General features: G+C 42.4%; 1 protein-coding gene across 22 annotated transcripts in view; it reads right to left on the reverse strand.

Annotated features, from left to right (window-relative positions):
* Window positions 1-18,736, reverse strand: part of LOC128890561 (tropomyosin Per a 7.0102) — a 41,055-nt gene extending 22,319 nt beyond the window's left edge. For 5 of the 22 annotated variants that reach the window (XM_054149177.1, XM_054149175.1, XM_054149182.1 and 2 more), the window contains exons 1-3: window positions 18,576-18,736; window positions 13,977-14,138; window positions 13,412-13,537 (exon numbers count right to left, since the gene is read on the reverse strand). In XM_054149177.1, coding sequence (XP_054005152.1) covers window positions 13,412-13,537; window positions 13,977-14,090 — 240 coding nt within the window. In that variant the 5' untranslated portion in view covers window positions 14,091-14,138; window positions 18,576-18,736. Of the gene's footprint in view, window positions 1-6,916; window positions 7,713-11,599; window positions 12,820-13,411; window positions 13,538-13,976; window positions 14,139-18,571 lie in introns of those variants that run through there. The other 17 variants (XM_054149178.1, XM_054149173.1, XM_054149174.1 and 14 more) reach the window with 15 other exon arrangements.
* Window positions 18,737-19,763: the final 1,027 nt, after the last annotated feature.

Here is a 19,763-nt window from a genome sequence, read left to right on the forward strand (position 1 = left end):
AGTCTTACTGTTTTCACAAAGTGACTCATAATCATCATTTTCTAAGACCATAATTCAGCCCAACCCAACGCATTTTGTTTAAGAAATCTATCATTAATTCCAACTCTTTAAATGTCACTTCGTTTCAAATTTTTATTTCATTGAAAAACAGGTTACTAACGTAACAGGTGAAGTTTGACGAGGACTCAAACCTTAAGGGTGGAAAATTATTGTTTGCTGCTTAAGGCTAATAAAAGCATTCAGATTGTTGTCCAAGAATTCTCCAGCTGGATTTCTTCGTAGCGTATAAGACTGCAGTGATTTTGCCAGCACGTAAAGGAACTAACAAAGTTAAGATAAAGACTTAGATAACGTATCTCCGACCATGCAGAGCTGCACGGTTTACTTCTAAAATGATTCATGCTCCACAGAAGGCGCATACGCGACCATGTTGCATACTGACCCGACGTATATCCGCCAATCTTCATCTTTAACACGACAATTACAAATTCGCAAATTTTCATTCTCAGATGGAAAAAAAAGAGGCTGTTTGGAATCGAAACGTGCGACACGTGATTAACATTCATCGAGACGGTACACTCGTCACGAGATCGTCAAGGTCTTCGCTCCGTTCGCATATCAATGACCTACGGGCTTCCTTGAGCTCGTGCTCGTTGCATCAACCGATTTAATTGAATGGGTCAGAGCGCGCGTCACCAATTTTCGCAGCATCCGCGCGTTTCTGCACACTTTTGCATACAGAGTGCGCTCGAACGCCGCCATTCCAATCTCTCAAGAGTAAAATTTTGCAGGAATATTGAGTAACTAATAAAAGGAACACGCAAGTATTTATTCGTGACAATTATTCAAGAGTTAAACTCTTAACTCATTTGATGTGTGTTTACTGGAAATTCGAATGTTTTATTTAATTAGTAATCGATACCAGTATTTCTTTTTTTTTTATTTTAAGGAGGTATCCTGAATTAGGAGGTCTAAAAAAGCGGTTTTTCGTGAATTTTTTTTAGGATGGAAACAAATAATTAATTAATTCTATCGAACTTTTTATCCTGTTTTCATAGATATTTGAGTAGTCTGTACAAATCTTTCCAACAAGAAATATTCAAATTGAGTCAACTGTGACGCACATTTGTAGGGTACCTCACAATTAAAACCTCCTATCGGCGGGAAAGATGCAGGTCGTAATTTTGGTTTGACACAAAAAAACCAAAAGAATTTTCATTTTCATACATTTTTCTTCTATATGAACTAAGAGAAACCCGTAAAAATGGTGAAATGTGAAATTACTGCAAGTTTGAAAAAAAAGAACGAGTTCTTTGGATGAAAAAAATCACTTTAACTTGATAAAAAAGTTATTTAAAATTTTTGTTGTATGAATTTCTTTAGTTCACAGAACAAAAATGTATGACAATGAAAATTTCTTTTGGTTTTTTTATGTCAAATCCAAATTACGATCTGCATCTTTCCCGCTGATAGGAGGTTTTAATTGTGAGGTGCTTTACAAATGTGCGTCACAGTCGACTCAATTTGAATATTTCTTGATGACAAAATTTGTACAGACTACTCAAATATGTATGAAAATAGGATATAAGTTTGATAGAATTAATTTTTTTTTCCATCCTAAACAAATTCACGAAAAACCGCTTTTTTTAGACCTTCTAATTCAGCATACCCCCTTAAGAACATTTTTCAGCTTTGGTTCAAAGTGGAGCACCTGGCTCTAAACATGAGTGATTTGAAACAAACGAGTAGTCTATCATATTCAATTAAAACTCGCATTTAACGCTCGGCGAATCAAATATCGCGCATGAAAGCCGATTCTGAATAATCTCGGTTAATTAAATGCATAAGGATTTCTATTCTACTGTATGACGTGATCCAGTTGAGGACGCTTCAGAGCGCTTGTGTTATAAAAGCAGTAATTACACGGAAAGATAACGAGTACTTTTTGAGAAAGGAATTGCATAAAATTTGTTTTCATCGACCAAACACTGGGGAATTAATATCAGTATCCATTAATACAAAGTTTTGAATAAAATGTCTCTTTATTAATAACAAACACTCTTCGATTAGGAGTGCTTGTTGCGAAACGTCCATCAATTTTGTGTTTACACCCGACTTGTTTTGTAATCTACTCTAATACTCATTAGCTTAGTATCGGTTTAATCTTTTAAGCGATGTGTGCACTTATGCGGATGCAGTACATGGATGCATAACGTGCGATGGATGCCCATAGGTGTTCATCAAAGAGGGTTAACGATTATAGGATTTTATCACACGAACCTGTACAACGATATTGGGGTCTAATTTAGGTGAAATAAAACTTCTTTCTAACTCCAAATACTCGCCACATTTTCCATAATAAAGTCCTCAAAACCCTCTAACTTTACTACGGCCTCAAACGTGAACCGTACTCGATTTCAGAAATTACTCATCGCGAGGGGAACAATTATGATACCGATGGGGCAAAAACGACATCAGGGTCACATCAGTATTAATTGAAGCGTTCTGCAATTAAGTTACAACGTCCAAGTCTTTGAAACGAGGGTTTTGTCGGGTATTACGTGGAACGAAGCGAACCGTGGGCCCTTACAAATGTAAATAGCTGAACGCTCGATTACACGTGTATTCGTATCTCGAGGCCCTTGTCCCCGTTAGAAAACAGGCGGCTGCACCTGCGACGATTGTGTACCGAGCGGATAAATCCTAATTTAACGTGCATATACGGAACATTAGGCGTGCTTTTATGCGCGCGTTACCGTTTGCCAGTCACATATGAGCCTCGCATCCGGACGAGACGCGCCTTCTTTCTCTGCGCGATGACGCGCAAAAATTAATCGAATAGCGGTGATCGATCCGTGATCACCTTATCTCGCCGTTTCTCGTTATTTCGGCGCGGTTTTTAGCTGGGGCTTCGAACGGGATTAATAATTATCTAGCGTGTTCGAAGTAATCTTGTCAATAGGATATTTTCTGGCGAGAGAAAATATTTTATGTGCGTGTAGATCAGAACGCTATGGTTGTTTTTAAGGCGTGGCGAGTGTTTCAACTAATGGCGCCACTTGCGTGCTCGCCATACGCTGAACCACTCGTGTATCTAAGTTTATACACTCGCAATCCTTCCTTTGTTGTGTATGTTTCGTATTACTACATTATTAACGCTAGGTTTCCATTTTGAAATATTTAGAACCATGGACTTCTTCAATTCAGTTCAAAATCGATACGCACCTGCTCTTCATTTTAATTTATTAATTTTCTGTTATTCCTAGAAACTTTTATTCTTCCAACTTATTGTAGTTTACACTTGCGAACAGATTGTAATTGGAGGAAATCGACACGCCCACTCGCAATGGCGTAGCCGCACTGGTCTCGACGATAGTATCGCGGTTATGTTGGTAAGTGTGCCAAACTTCCGCCACGGATCACCCTTCGTTGCTTCCATTACGTTCTGTTAATTCGACGCGATACATGACTATTGTTGGTCTCGAATTACGAAGCGAAACATGCGCCAGGGATTTGTCAAATTTTGATACTTCGTGGTTATTTATGTGTCCATGAATTAATAAGTGTTCGAGCTAAATTATGAGTGACATGGAGGGCTATTAGACTACTACGCTAACACTATAGCATTAAACTATGCTACCTTTTAACTGTGTTTTTAATAGGTATTTTCAAGTGGAATCAAATCCAAACAAGTATTTAACATTTCACTTTGGATACAATTGTTGCAACGTGTGCATCTGGTGATCACAGCGAAGTAGATCAGAAGGTATCGGTCGATCAATAACCATCCCCTTAAATCAATAATCTGCGTGGCCGCGTGCCACGATGTTTATTTCTTTATTAATAAACTCGGGTCCCAGGATGGAGTCGATCGACGGCCACGATTATGTAAACTCCTCAATAAAGCAGCCACGTGCCTCCGTACAACATCGTACGTAACATTACTTTCACGATTCGCACTAAATCCAACCATGTCCGGGAGAATCAATGAACCAGGTAGAGGCAGGGCCGATTAAAGCGCGGGATCTTAGTTTAGAGGTATTTACAAATAGATACACTTTAATTTTAATGTAATCTTAATCTTCTTGAAAAGGAAATCTAATTTTCGTTTTAGTTTTCTCTTAAACATTATTAGTGATGGTTTTGAAACACTTGTTAGCCAGGGTCCTAAGAAAAATGAATTTTGACAGAGACAACCAGAGTTCGACACGGAACGTATCGTTGGTTATCCAGTTCTATTAGATGAAAGAGGAACAAAAAAGGAACCCATGCGGCAGTGCACTTCATTGCTCGATGACAAAAGCTTGTTAGTGAAGCTCGAACGAGCTTCTATTCGCTGGCCTTTTAGGACATACCAGCGGCGCCATAAGGTGCACAACGTTGGGGGATTTGTTGATGACATTTTGGAACGTGCCCAAGGTTAATTTCTATGGCGTATCGGAAGGAATACATCTTTTGTTGTTTTATACCTATACTCCAAACATCTTCGTCCTGGTTTCTTTGAAAAGCAAGATAATCTTCTTGATGACATATATTGTTCAATAAAATATCGTATAATAACACAAACGTTTCAATCAATAAAGTCATTAAACAGGCAATCGTGGCTTCGGTCTCGGCTATAACAATATATGTAATTGTTTAGTGTGATGAAGACGATATTTATAGATTTCTTGAGGTAATTTAACAAGGGGTTTTAGAAAAATCAGTATGGTCAGAAGGTACGGAGGAGGTTTACGACAGGTTTCCTCGATGCGGTCAAAAGATCGCCGCCAAAGGGAAAAATTATTGACCTTCGGCGTTCGTAAATGTCACTTGTGTAAATAATATCGTCAGAATGTCAACGCGCGTAGAAAAAGTCAGCAGTTCCATGAAAAAAAAAAAAAAGAAAAAAACAGTATCGTCATCGAATTTCTGTCGAGTCGATACTCGATCTCAACATTTCAACGACTCGTCCATTTGATGACTGCTTCAAAATGAATTGAAGATTACTTGAAAATTTCAATTGGAGCAGATGGGTTGGATCTAAATAAATCTTTCAACGTGTTTGGAAATTTATTTGATAAAACTAGTTTTCTTGGGCACGAATGCTTGAAGTATTCAGACACCTTGGCAAGCGACCACGTTACGGAGCTACGCGTTCCGCACTGTGCGAGCGAAAAAAGGACAGAAACACTGGGATTTCGGTGCAAATCCGTTAAATCGTGGCTGATGGACGCTCGCAGCCAAGGATACTCCTTTTTCCATGGGCAATCTTCGCTGTGTAACTGTACGTTTCGCTTCTATCTATTCAAGTTCGCGTTCAAGGAATTCTTCGTTTCACGATTTGCAGGCTACCTCCAAGAGTTCTGCTCCGAAATGTATGAAACTTGATAATGCAGTTCACAATTACAAACTAACACCAATTAACTAACTACAATCTTCAAAATACTTGGTTTTGACAAAGATCATACGATAGGACAGTAATAAACGCTAGTAACAATATAACAATTGAAACAATGAGATAAACAAACATTATCATCCTTAAACTATACAAAAAACCAAGGTCGACAGAAAAAAACTAAGAAAAGTAAAGAAATAAATCATAATTGCCCTGGAAAGTTCGGTCGAATCGCGTAGGTGACGGTAAACGTTAAGAAAACCATCGCGTGCGCCGGTCAGCGATCGTGCAGATAGAAATCGGCCGACAATTCTGTCTTCCATGCCAAACGCACTCGGCGTCGAAATACGAACCAAGCGTTTACACCTTTAGCGCATTGCGCACGGTTATTAACTCCTTGAGTTACTGTTACAATATTTTGAGATGCACGGGGAATTGTTAGCAGGCGGGAAGGCAGCAAGGTGAGTTTTCAAGCCGGTCCTCGTTGTATCAAGAATGTCTCGAGTACGAGTCGAGTCGGTGTGTGTCCCTTCCATAACCCACCCTCCCCTCCCGCCCCTCTCTCCAGAGCCGCAACCCAGCCTGACGACGACGTGCCTGACACTCACGATCGATTCCAAACCATGCCGGTTCTGGGACTTTCGTGTACACCAGGAATTGGCCCTTCACTGTTTTGTAAGCGCTTTTTTAACCGTCGACGTCAGATTAAAATTGCAACTGTAGTTTTTCGGAGCAAATGGTGACCGACTATGAACGGAAACCATAGCAAGGAAATAAAGCTGAATGTTTGCTCGAGTTGTTTCGAAATATTTCTATGCAAACCAACTTCGTCTAGACTGACAGACACTTAATTTTTTTATCACGTTTTTGTCACGGATTACATTACTAGTGCACACTAAACGAGATCGAGTTCATCGACTGGAACAGATTCCCGCTGTCCACCGCGAAATCGTGTCGCGCGTCTTCGATCGACCTATCCGTCGACTTAATAACGTAGGACCGAACGGATCGATACTTTTTCTGAACGAATATCGCGCCAAGTTGAGCACCATATTTCCGGTAAAGACACGCCGCACAGGTTCTTCGCGAACGAATCGATCGCAAAACCGGCACGATTCTTCTTGGATAAACTAGTCAATCTAATTGATCGTATATTTGCTTGTTTCTGAACCGATCGGACCTCGCTGAATTCTCTTTCGTGTGTTCCGTTCGCGTTTCTGTCGATGCGAAAATATCGCACAGATTAAACGTAGACCAAGATAAAACGATAGATAATTAGACATGAGCGAAATTCTTATCTACGCGAAACTTCCAAATAACGATTAACGGATAAACAACTCTGGGTGCGTTGCTCGTTAATACAAAATTCGAGTACAATTTGAGTGACAGAATAGGATATTTTACACCGGATAGCTCACTACACGGAACCTTTTATGAGTCACCTATTACTCGAAAATTTTGCTCATGTCCAGCGCGTGTATCGAGGCGCTTGTGCACGGGACGACAAGAATGGTCGGCGAAGTCGAAATTCTCACTCACTTCCTCGCGGCGCATCACTTCCACCTGCAGCCGCTTTTGATATTCCTCGCACTCGTCTTTGTACTTCTCCATCTCCTCCTTGGTCTGCCTCATCTTCTTCTTGAGCACGTCGAGAAGGGTACCCTGCATTTGCGTCGACATGCTGCTGCCAGAATACGCGCGTGTAGCGGTCCCTCACTGTTTAAACGCCGCGTTCACGAGCTTCGTACGCGGTTAGGATCAAGATGGAACTCGACGAAAGTGGCGTAAAGGACGAATGTGGAAGGATATTCAGTGAACACGATGGAACGAGGACGAAGTATGTCGGGGTTATGATAGGCGACCGGCACCCGTGCGAAAGAGAGAGTTTCGTAGTCTCCGAGCTGTCGCGCACTGACGACCACTGGCTGCTGTTGACTGGAAAGCAAGATGGCTGCTCCCCGGCCATCGTGCGCATGCGCGCTGTTACCCTGCGGACGTCAAATAGTCCCTTGCCCTTGTCCCGACGCTTGATCCACGATATTTTAGAGAAACATCCATCGAGGCGAAATGGGATGCAATTATCGATACGGTGATTCATACTCGAGCGTACCTCGCGTTGGAGGAGACTCGGTCCGATGGTTTCGATGCTTCCTTTTCTCCTTTCGTGACCGCGTCACGATTCGCGATGTGCACGCCGTGTATCGCTACGCCGATCGACGTGTCGTCGCGCGCAAAGCCCCGGAAATACCGCGCCCGTCCCGAGCGCGCCTAGCCATTCGAATGGACGCTCGACAACAATCCTTGCGTTGTTTCAACGCTTCTCATGGTTCTCCATCCGCGTCGAGGGTCACCGCGTGTTTGGGCGAGGACGTTGACGGACACTCGATTGCTAATAAAGTATTCCAGGGAGAATCGAGAGTTTTGAATAATAATCTTGTTTGTCGACAGGGAACGAATGATACGGACGCATGTAACGCGCGAATTTGAATAGCATGATGAGTAAACGATTGATTGCAGCCTTTGCGAAACGTTGACTAGCCTATTCAAACTCTAGAATTGCACTAAATTTCACAGTTTATCACAGTTTCAATCGATTCCATTCGCTGGAACACTCGATATTCATGTTTATGTGAAACCGACGTCAACGGTATTCCAGCAATGTGAACCCTTTGCAAAACGTTGGCTAGCGTATTCAAACTGTAGAATTGTACTAAATTTCACAGTTTATCACAGTTTTAATCGATTCCATTGGCTGGAACACTCGATATTTATGTTTATGCCCAACTAGCGATACGGTATTCGAGTGATGTGAACTCCTTGCAACAGCCAATTCCTGTCAGAATATATTGTCGAATATATCGTAGTCTCTCTAACATCTTATGAATATTGTTTAAAGCTTGGATAACATCAATGCAGCTTAAAGTGCATGAATTAGGTATCATTTGGAAGGACTTGTTGCTCCTTTTCGGGGCTCCAGGTCCCCCCACTTCCGGTTCGGAAGTTACCAATCATTCTCAGTTATAACTCTGCCAACGCGAATGTATGTACGAATATGAATCCATGTATTTTTTTAGAAAGTTAACCCGTGACATAGCTGAGAATAGCTTGAAAACAAAAATTACATAGAAACAAACTTGTTCCTATTTAAAAAAAAAAAAAAAAAACGCTAGATACGTCGCCACGATACCATCTGAGAAAATGAAGGACAAGATAATGGAAATATTCACGAATAACGGGTAACGGAATACGGATATCAACGCGCCATCTATGAAGTTCTTGGCGTAATCGGAAATTAAAATTGACATATATGGTCATTGGAATTTCCTTTATACGGTCGGTAAGTACACCGCAATAAAGAATCATATCGTAAGCGGCCAACAAACGCATCAGTTTGAAGTGTCGCGCGTCAGTCACTTCACCGGAAATCTAAAGATACGTTAAATAATTAATATTGTATACCTCTGAACTGACCAAAAACTATAGTTAAAAAACGTATAAAATTAATATTCGATGACTATGGAAGAGCTGCTAAATATAATCTTGCTCTTAATTCGAATTCAAGATCACGAGGAACCTGTGGCTTCGCGAGTTATGCGAACAATGCAGTCACAGATGGCAGCACTTTGATTCGCGAGAAATCGCGGAATGCGACGCGTAAACAGAGGAGATAAATGGCAAAGAAACGGATGCGGTGTTCCAAAGGTCGTCTGTAAAACAAACGTGTGATGAGTAACGCACGCTCCAAATTCGTGCAACGCCAAGCAGGACGTTTTGCAATGGCGTTAAAGCGCTTCAACATCGTCGGTTTAAATGCTTCTAACGAAGCGGATTTGTGGGAGCACGTTCCGGGAGCTTACGCAATTGCCCTCTCGGAGTTTCGAATAAAAGAGTCGTACTGGATCCGCGTACAACAGTCCACGTATTTTTAGAATGTTGACGGTTGCCACTCGTGTTTGGTTTAGATAGACGCCAGGCAACGTCGACGCAAGCTGGGACGCAAGTTAGGTCCATTTTTAAAAAGTTCCCCCGAAAATATTTCTCGTCGGAAACCGTGTAGCATTGACCTCACAAGATTACTCATTATATAACAATGAGGTGTTTTTAAAGAATGCGCGATAAAGCGAAGATAAAAATGTATTAGGACGGACTTATGTGTGCTCGAATGACCAATACCTCGCTAATCTGTATTCTTGTTGTCGAGTGCTTGCAAGGATTTCATTGCGTATGAAGAATCTATATATTTTTCAATTCTTTACCTATTTATTCCATTGTGTATGAAACATTAATTAATAAAGAGTTTGGTACCTAAATAAAAAAGAGCAAATATCATTGTAGTGATCTATACATGTAATCTAATCCAACGATGTATTTTATATTAACCAAGGAAATCGAATATGATGTATAATACTCGACGAATGAGTATGAGATACAAGAGTATCAAGTTTGTCACATGTTCTAAACACTGAATACATATATTTTAATTAAAAAATTCTAATTCCCGATTCTATATAATATTTCAAAAAACAATAAGAAAATATTTCACGAAATATTTAATTGCCACCTCACTTTTGAGCCCAAGTGTACTATCAACAAGCAGATAACGCTTCCAAATTTGGCACCGTTGCATCGCGTCCTCGACGATGTTTACAAAAAGGCGGGGCTGTATTTTAAAAGTGAATCAGCGAAACCGTCACGTCGGCACACGTTGACATGATAAGGAAAGGATTCGGACTATTCGAAACACGATTCGTCTGGTCGTCTGTATAAGAATGCCATTTATCGTGAACGGTGCGAGAATCACGCCTAACCCATTGTCCCCGTTCGCTAACCCTAACAATAAGTGTTCTTTGTCGGGCGATCGTGCGTCGTTAAGCCCGGCCGAGTAGTCTTTCGGTACCCGATGCGCTTCTAATGGTCGCTTAATTATTATTACACGGTCGCTACCAGTGGTGCATTATTCATTTAGTGCGAACAATGCCGGCCAATTTCGATTTCCAGATGGCAACGAGAAATTAACGGCCTCGATCGGCCTTTCTCTCGGTGGCGCAACCAAGAATCCCAAACGGAACTTGAACAATACCTTCTCTCGTTCGTGGTCATAGATAAAACATTTTTGACATTTTTCTTTACTTCGGTAAACGTTAAACAAAATTTGTTTAATTCCTTCAGAGTACGCAACCCTTTGCTCCTCTGAGCGAGCCACTTGACTTTCTCTAATCAGCATTCGAGGCGGTTCGGTAAATTTCCAGGATGCTCGCAGTCAGAGCGTAGAATTAAAATTAATAAAAGATTAAATAAGATTCGTATCGTTTTAACTTTGGACAGCGTTCGATTTAATGGTCTGAGTAACGTCATCGCGGGTAACCGCTAGATCACCTAACTGCGTATGTTTTTACCCGGTTCTCCTCCTTATATATGGTATCGAATTCACGGAGATTATCTTGTCCGTGGAGGCGACAGTAAACCGAGAGGACCGAGCGCGAGAGCGACGAGGTGTGACGAGAGACGAGAGAAAGCAAGACGCCATCGCATAATATAGTTTTGTTATCAGATGCGGAATGACCTCTGGGGACCCGTTGACCGATGTCACTGATGCGTCAAGGTCGCATCACGCCGCTGGTGACCTTTCGTCACGCGACGTGTTCACGGATCAGAGTTTGGATAATTATCTAGATAAAACGTTTTTTTTCGAATCGTAAATGATCTCATTCGAATATGGAACTCTAGAATACAATCTCAATCTTTATTCGATTAACCTTTGCGGCCACAAGCACGAATAAGTAATTCGTAATGTAAACGAGGAGGCATTCCTTATGCACGTGTTTTGCCCGTGTAGTTGCTGCAAGCTACTTTTATGCGGTACTTGTTTTCGTGAGTAGAATGCATTCGTCACCTTTTGTATGGATCGTGCAATTTTTCTGTGACTTGCGTAATATTTGATGTATTTTTATGTGGCGAGTGTCATCTGTCGCATTTTTGTAATCTTAGGTGTATGCATGGGATTTTTAGGATACCAACACGCACAACATGTGTTCTCATTTGCATAAGGAATGAATATTCATTTACCCGTCTTCGTTGTTCGAAGACCTCGTTAACCCGAATAAGGAAATAAAAGTTTCATCTAGATAAAGTGTCACACGTTATTCGTCATCTGGTCAAAAGTGTGCCAAACTCTGCCACGTCCCACGGGCGCATCGCGAGACGCTTGTACGACATACTGACCCGTTTCAGTTGGTTTCCCATAATGTTCTGCAATTCGTTCCTAATGAGACTGAACTTGATCATCGTGTCGCTGGAGAATATGGAAGAGCCAAACGCCAGTCCAGGATAATCGGCGCATCTCCTTCTTCTGGCCTCTCTCTCAGCCTGTACCTCTGCCCTCTCGCTGGGACACCTAAGCAAGGCGAGTTCGGCAAGCTCAGGATCTTCCTCGACGTTCGTTGACTCGTCGTCGGAGGTCCCGTCACCTCGAGCCCTCGCGACCGCGTGCTCGGGCTCGAGAGATGTTCCTTTGCTTCTCGATTCGAAGGAATCGTCTTTGTATACGTTCTTCCCACGTGGTCCCGTTCGAGACCTGTCCAACGGTTCGATGTCAAAGCTGTCATAGCTCTCGGTTTCGTTTTTCTGGTGAACGGACTGCTCGTGTCGTTCGTTGAGAACATCCAGGCTACACTGCGCGAGCCTCTGTCGGATGTTCTCCTTGTCATTTTTCTCGAGAGTGTTCTTCGCGTTGCTCGTGTCTTTCTTCGTTGTTAATTGATCCTTTCGTGATTCGTTCGTGGATCCCACTACCGTTGGATCTCGGAGCCACCTCGCGCCGACGATCGTTGCTCTTGTCACCGCGGGAGAGCATTCCGTGTCGATGACATTGCTCTTTTCCTCGAGTCTCGTCGACGTAGGTGACGTTTCGTTAACGTCGATCGCCGCATTTTTAATAAAGCCAGCAGGGCCACACTGCGCGGGTCCTCTGCTGGAGGCGTCAAGACGTCGGCGCGTTGCGTGTCGCGGATGATGCTGATGACCGCGACGTCTTGTGGTCGACGCAAGAGCTGGCTCCATACTACGTTGTCCAGCTGTCAACCCCCTTACCTGGACACCTGCGTTCCACTTGTCTTTTTTTATTTCAACGTGCTGTACGCACCACCGTCGTTACCACCGTACAAGGCACACCGCCATCTTGTCTGTCACTGTTCGTAACACGTTTCTCACCGCGCCACGCATACGTCTCTCCGCGCAGTCTTTCCGTGTGCACGCACACAAACACACGCGCAAACGCATGCACGAGAGGAGACACGTTGGTCTCCGCTCTCCGCACCGTCCAGCTCTGATTTCTGTCTTGCTTTCACTCTCTGCGTCTCCGTCTGTCGCTCTTTGCGCGATTCAGGTTTCCCCCTCCTATTACGCCCACGACAACGAACCGAACGTTTCCGGGACTCCCCGAACGAACGAAGCGGCGGCTACGCGTACTAACCCTCGACTGTTCGCTCGCTGGGCGAAATACCTACTCTCGATGTTTGGAGCGCATGCGCGCCATTGCCGCGACATCTCGTGAGTGGGAAATTTAACACAGTTACGTCGATAACGACGCGCTACATGATAAGGGATGTTTGGTAAATTGTATTCTTTATGTTTACTCAATTGATTAGACCAATTTTTATTTGGTCACTTTAAGAAACGAGATTCTATAATTTAAATTCATATTCCTGTTTGAGTTAGTGGAGTATCTTATATAGTGAATATAGATTTTATCAATTTTTTGGAGGATACGTTGGTCGTACCTTCTTAGGGTAGTTTTCGTCGATATTTTCTCATTCTTGTATAATAGATCTATGATTGGCAAAATTTTATTTTTAGTGATTACTCTTTTGAGATAAGCTGTTAAGATTTTTATTGAACGAATAACGGATCAAAAGTGTTTCGTCTCGTACTTCATCGAACTTGTTTATTCTCGTTGGTCTGAACTATCGCTGATACCATATCAACTGTTGCTTTTAATGAATAATTTCCAATAAAAAAAAGTATGTGGGTACTCACGTTCTGCAGAGCTTTGTCCTTCTCCTCCAATTTAGCATTGACCTGCATGAGGGCCTCTTGAGTTTGATCGAGTTCATTTTCGATGGTCTGGATCTTCTTTTGCAGAGCGCGAGCCTCCTCCTCAGCCTTTACAAAAACGAATATTTCGCATCAAAGAACGATAATTAAATCAAAACTAATATTACCTCTTGCTAAAGAAATTGTATCGATATAAAATATATAAAAATTCGCATGGCCTATTGAACATTGTTTTCCGACTCAAACGCGAAACTTTCAGGTCTATAATTAAAATTTTTGAACGGTTGCCAATCCTATATTGCATTTTTATCGCCAGGCTATTACTTCATCGCTATTTGCGTCGTCCATGTAGGAAGATAAGTAAGCAAGTTTGGAATTTTCACGTATGGATATCGAGTTACTTTTTTCTTTATTTATATATTGATACGAGAGGATCTCCTTTACCCATCAGGATTCCCAATCGATTACTTTCAATAACTGCTGAAAGGATTAACACTGAATTGTGTACTATGCGATTACTCGACACTTTTGGTATTTTCTAATTTACCTTTTCAGCTCGCGCATTTGCATCGCGGGCTTGCTGTTCGCAGAGCAACGCGCGGTCCATCGCGTTGTCCTTCTCCAGCTTCATACCCTGCATCTTCTTCTTGATCGCGTCCATGGCGGCGGTTTTGTTTTCTCACTCGTTTACGGTGAAAAGAAAAGGTATCTACAACAATGAACAACAAACCGTTATTATCCAGAGTTTCTTAAGACTTTGAGATATCGTTAGAAGGGTGGGTCATCCACTGAGGGAACGAGGCTCGAGGTGGGTTAATGAAAGTAAAACGTAGATCTTTTTGGAGCCTACTCATTAAAAGATTTAGTTCCTTATAAGAATATTGATATGGAATTTGCTCTAAAGGTTCACAGGATGGATACTTTCAGAAAATGCAAAAAGGAAGGGGTAGGTTCGTGGAAACCTCTAAAGTGAGACGAACTCTCGGTAATCGAGTGCGTATATGCGTTCCCATACGCTTATCTTCATCGATAAACTGTACTTTTTAATTTTCACCGTGCTCGCTCGTTTCCCCCACGGATCGATTCCCAAGGAAGCCAGGAGATTCTCGGCGCTAATCGCGTCGGTGATTTGAATGATGTGAATGACCGTGAGACAATATCACGGTCGCAATTAACGGCAAACCCGTCTTAATTATATTTCCTTTTTTTTCCTTCCTCTCTTTCCGCGTTGTGCTTCCTAGAGGTGAGAATAATTGCCGTGGAAATTCTGGGATCGCTCGGAGATTCGTGCATTCGTTCGGGACCACGGGCAAGCATGCATCGAAGTATAATTAGCGAACGCGACCGGATATCCTATTTATAGAGGCAGGTTCTTGCTCAAGAAGGCCCGGGCTCTGTACCGTGTCCGTGTACACATAAAAAAAAAGACCCGATGGGATCATTCTAATGTAGAGTAGAACGAATCATTTTCGTTCCACTGTCATTGTAAATTTCGTTTTTGTGCGATAGCAAATTTTATGCGTTAGCGTTCGTTAATTTTCTAGGATAAAAATATTGTACAGATATCTAATATGTATCTGTACCTGTATTTAATTATACATTGTATAAAATTAGATAAAATTGTATTCAGAGTATACAATTGCATGGAATTGTATAGGATTAAATGTATATGTACAAAATTGAATGTCTTGGCGCGTCCTTCCTCTCGTGACGTCATCCGCTCAGGTATGCGATCCTCCAGGACGAGCCGAGTGAAACGAGAGGATCCTTGGCGGCACCGTTCGCATTTTATGCGCTCGTTTCTCTCTCCGTAGCGAAACCGATGCGTCGCGACCAGAGACCAGCCAGGGAGGAACGGGTTAATTTTCTTCCCAGAAACATTCCTGCCGTTGCTTCCTTCGCGAATGCCCTCATCGACCGGGAATTTTCAATGTTCCTTCCCCCTTTTTTTTATTCTTAGGCGGGAGGGAGAATTTTCGCAAGGACGTAGCGTAGTAGGAAATTTTGATTCTTTGTTCATTTTTGACTTCGCAGATTGATCAAAAAGAAGGATCACATCAGGTACGATAATATTTATGAACGCTTCGTAGAAGGAGATTCGCGTCTTCTGAGATCAATTAAATTAAATTAATTACGATTTAATTTCGAACTCTCGCGTGGAAGTATCGCATTATGAAATAATTTGTATAACTCTTTTCAAGGTCATGATTTCTCGAAGAGGATCCAGAATGGGGTCGGAACGATGGGTGCCAAGTAACGCATTTAATTTTACACTGTTCCACTGGACTGATTGTAACTCTCATTTATTTTTAACGAAATTTACAGAGCGCAAATAAAAAGCCTACGTTGCCATACTTCTTCCCCCATTACATATGAACGCCCAGTACCAAATGTAACTCAACCCTTAAACAAAGCTACCTGCAGTAAACCTATCAATTTCACAAGACTTTTATTTCGAGTATCCTTTCCATCCCTATGATTTTTCCAAATTCCAATCAAGTTGTCTCAGGACTCAAATGTCTCCGAAGAATCATCTCACGAAAATACTTACACACCTCGAAAGTAGAAATTTCGCGCGGTATGAAAAAAGTGTGACATTCAAAAGTAGGATTTAGCTGAGTTTACGGTAATTCTTTCTCGTTTGAAATTTCCTCGAAACTTCCTTGGAGGGGATTCGTCAGTGTTGGTTGCACCTACGCTACTGCACGGATCCCTGCATCCGCGACATTGGCATCCATGCCAGCGAACGTGCATGATTCCAGGCTCGGTGGTAATCAGAGATGCCAGGTAAGCATGGAACGAAAGGAAAACGGGGCTCCAGCAGGTTCGGAGAAACGGATATCCTAGACTCTATTCGTCTGAGAAGCGGGCTAATAACAATTGACTTCCATGTCATTCAATGAAAATTAAAAAAAAAATATTTAATTTAACTAACGGTGCCCTCAGAAGTGTCAAATACGATATCAATTCTTTGGTGCCTGGAATTAAATGGAGTACATATTAACTACTTCCTTTTTAGATGGATCGTAATCTATTTTGTTCCATATTGTAATTTAAGAAAAGAAATTCGATGAAGCATCGAGAATCTTCGATTGAGCAGTCGAAACGGAATTGGATAAAAAAATAAGCAGAACCGCCAGGTCCTAAAGACGCGCGTATCGGCGGAGAGGGTTATTTTTACACGCGAGAGGAGAGGGTGGAATCGTTGCTAACCGCCTGGCGTCGAACCTTTTCGGGTTACGCGGAGCCTAGCTTCGTTACTCCATCTGGATCGGTATCTTGTTACGCTCGATGGAAGATTTTGCTACTCGCAAACATTCTGAATCGATACAATTATCCGTTCTTTTCAGAACTGACTTTTCTTTCTCCCTACGGTACAGAACTTTGACTGTGTCGAGTAATTTTTGGATAAACCAAGTCATAAAACTTGCAATTTCTCTTAGGACTGGTCTTCCCTTCTCCCTACAATACAATCCTACCAAGACTGATCTTTCTTTCTCCCTACAATACAATATAGACACTCTTAAGTTATTTTTCACATTTTCAGGCTTCGCCGAATCTGGCTACAATGCCTACCCCAACTCAACTTTCAGTTTCTCCTAGAACTGTTTTTCCCTTTTCCCTACAATACACCCCTACCAAGGCAAATTTGTTTTCCTCCCTGGAATACAATATAAACCGGTTATTTTTTTCATATTTTCAAGCTTCACCGAGTCCAAGTACATTCCTCCTTGCTTTCTTCTCTCTAACCCACACTAAGATCATGAAACTCAGCATCCATATCTTCGCAAGTCCTCGAACTACCGGAACGCGCCAGAAAATCAGTATTTGTTCATCCCATCGTCTATGCAATGCGTAAAAATAGACCGCAGTGCCCGTAACGAGACACTGTCTATTCCGAGGCATTCGCACTGCACTGATTGCAGTTCTCCAATTGTTTATACAGAATAAGACTCGCGGGCGCCACGTTCGCATTCTTTCGCGGATCTCTTATCAGATAACGAGTTCGGAGCAACACCTGGATACCGGTGTGTCCCGCTGCTCGACAGAAATTCCAGTCTGCCTCGCGATGAAAGGAGATCGTCGATCTGGACAATGTTGTCGCGGCGGTTACGCGCGAATGCCTGAAATTTTTCATGAGTCACACTTTTCCGGCGACGTCGGCGCGCCTCTTGCATCAGGGGAACCTAACACGTTCGCGAAACGTTGCTCAGAGTTTGCTTACATCGGGGAATAACTCGAAATCGCGGTCAATTTAGAGAGCAAAAATGTTCACGTAGCAACTGGACGGAACAGAACGGAAGAAACGATTTGTTAACACGATCCTGTTATCTCTCAGTCGGGACTTTCATCTAAGGATGAGGAGATCCAATAGAGGAATGGAGGACCATTGCCGAGAATCTGGTTCTAGGTGGTCTCGAGAGATGAACGTAGAGCTCGGCAAGGTAAATAACACTGGACTCGACTGACCCTTGATCATCGCGAGTCTTCCACAGTGTTATTTCGTTTAGGAGGGGTTGGATGACAGGAGGTAGAGCTGTAGATCCAGGAAGAGATGAAGACAATTCTTATTGAGAGGGGGACAGTCAAATTGCACCCTGAATTATAAAATAAAAAAATAAAAAATATACATGTCAAATTGAGTAACCTCCTCCTTTTCGAAGCCGGTGAATAAATTGTACCTACACTGGTTGAATGAAAACTGATATTAACATTATCTCATCAATTTCCTGTCCTATTCTTCTACCAAGGAAAGCAACAGAAATCACTAATACTTCTTTCAACAAACCTTTACCTACTCAATCAAACAAGCTTCACAAACAGCTACACCTTCTCTTCCTTATCTATACCCCAAACACCCCATCTCTGTGTCTACATCATAATCTAATCTCATCCCCAGCTCATCCACGGTTTCCCAGCTCCGAACCTCGACGTCCTTACCAATCATCGTCGAGCTATACGTTCGACACGAAATCTCTAAATCCCTAATTCATAAATTTCTTCACTTTTCATGCCACGGATTCCTCCAGCACGACACTTTCCTTCACTCACTCGTCGAACTCCCAACGCGTACGTTCCCGCAAAGGGGAGCCTCTCGAGTTGGTCCCGGGGATTAACGGATGAAAAAATACACATGCTTACTCACTGGGCAAGTACTCAGGTTCGTTCGTTGTCCGGGATGCGTCTGACTCGCAGGCAAAGTCTCGACTGGTCGCTGAAAGCCGCGGCTTCGTCGTTGGCGCGGCTCCCACCTTCTCTCCGCGGGCTTCTCTCTTCGTGATCGTAAAAGACGACGATGACGTCGGGCTGAGGACGCGGTTAGGCCTCCCGACGGCATCCCTACCACGGCAAGGGAGCCCCTCTGCGCGGTTTTTCTACGTACGGGCCTGTGAAAACGTACACCGCCCGCGGAATTTATCTTTAGAAACGGGCGACTGCGCGACACACGATTGTCCCCGAGCTCTATTTCGACGTCCTGAAGGGACCAACGGAAAAATTCGTTGACACTATCGGAGATGGTCTTGAGATTCTTACAGATTATTTGTTCGACAAGCTCTTCGACAGAGAAAAGTGGCGAGGACCCTTAGGTTCCTTAGATGGCGCTAGAACTTGGGGGTGTGGATTATGGTTTCAGGTCTGGAAAGAAAATTAATTAAAAAAAAATATGTATACGTTATAGACTATATTATGGCAAAATTCTACTGAAATGATAAAAAATAATATAGATGCAAAAGATCTTGGACTTCTTATACTTTCTTCATTTGAGACTCCTTTTGGTCAGAGGAAATAGATGATGATCCTCGGGTTTCTTATGTAGTACATCTTCTATAAAAAGGATAAAGAAAATTCTAAACGAAAACAGACGTGGTTTATATTATTCAGGCTGCAAAGAACTGACGTGCAATCCTTGAATAAGTCACCGAAAAAATACTTTCGACGGGGGAAACAGCACAAGAATGAGTTAAATAACAAAAACGGTGAAATATGCGCTTCGAGGGGTACAATAATGAACTGAAAGAGTGAAATTTATTCCGCATCTTACAAGCCCATGTAATTAACATCGGCAAAGTGAAATCCTTTCGAGAGATTGAAAACGAAATGATTGAGATAGTCTGGATCAAGATTACGGAGAATTAAGCACCGAGAGAGTAAACGGGTCCTGGAGGGATCAAATTAAATGAGCTGCAATTCGATAGAGAAAGTGAACACTTTCGTACGTCACGGAAAAAGATCCATTACGGATTACGGCTCCCGATTCCTTGATCTAGTTTCCAATGTGCCTGTGGGTATCGATCAAAGTCAAAGTCACCCAGATCGGTACAAGGTTGCCGCG

Source organism: Hylaeus anthracinus, unplaced genomic scaffold (assembly GCF_026225885.1).
Source record: "Hylaeus anthracinus isolate JK02 unplaced genomic scaffold, UHH_iyHylAnth1.0_haploid 12001, whole genome shotgun sequence".
NCBI lineage: Eukaryota > Metazoa > Arthropoda > Insecta > Hymenoptera > Colletidae > Hylaeus > Hylaeus anthracinus.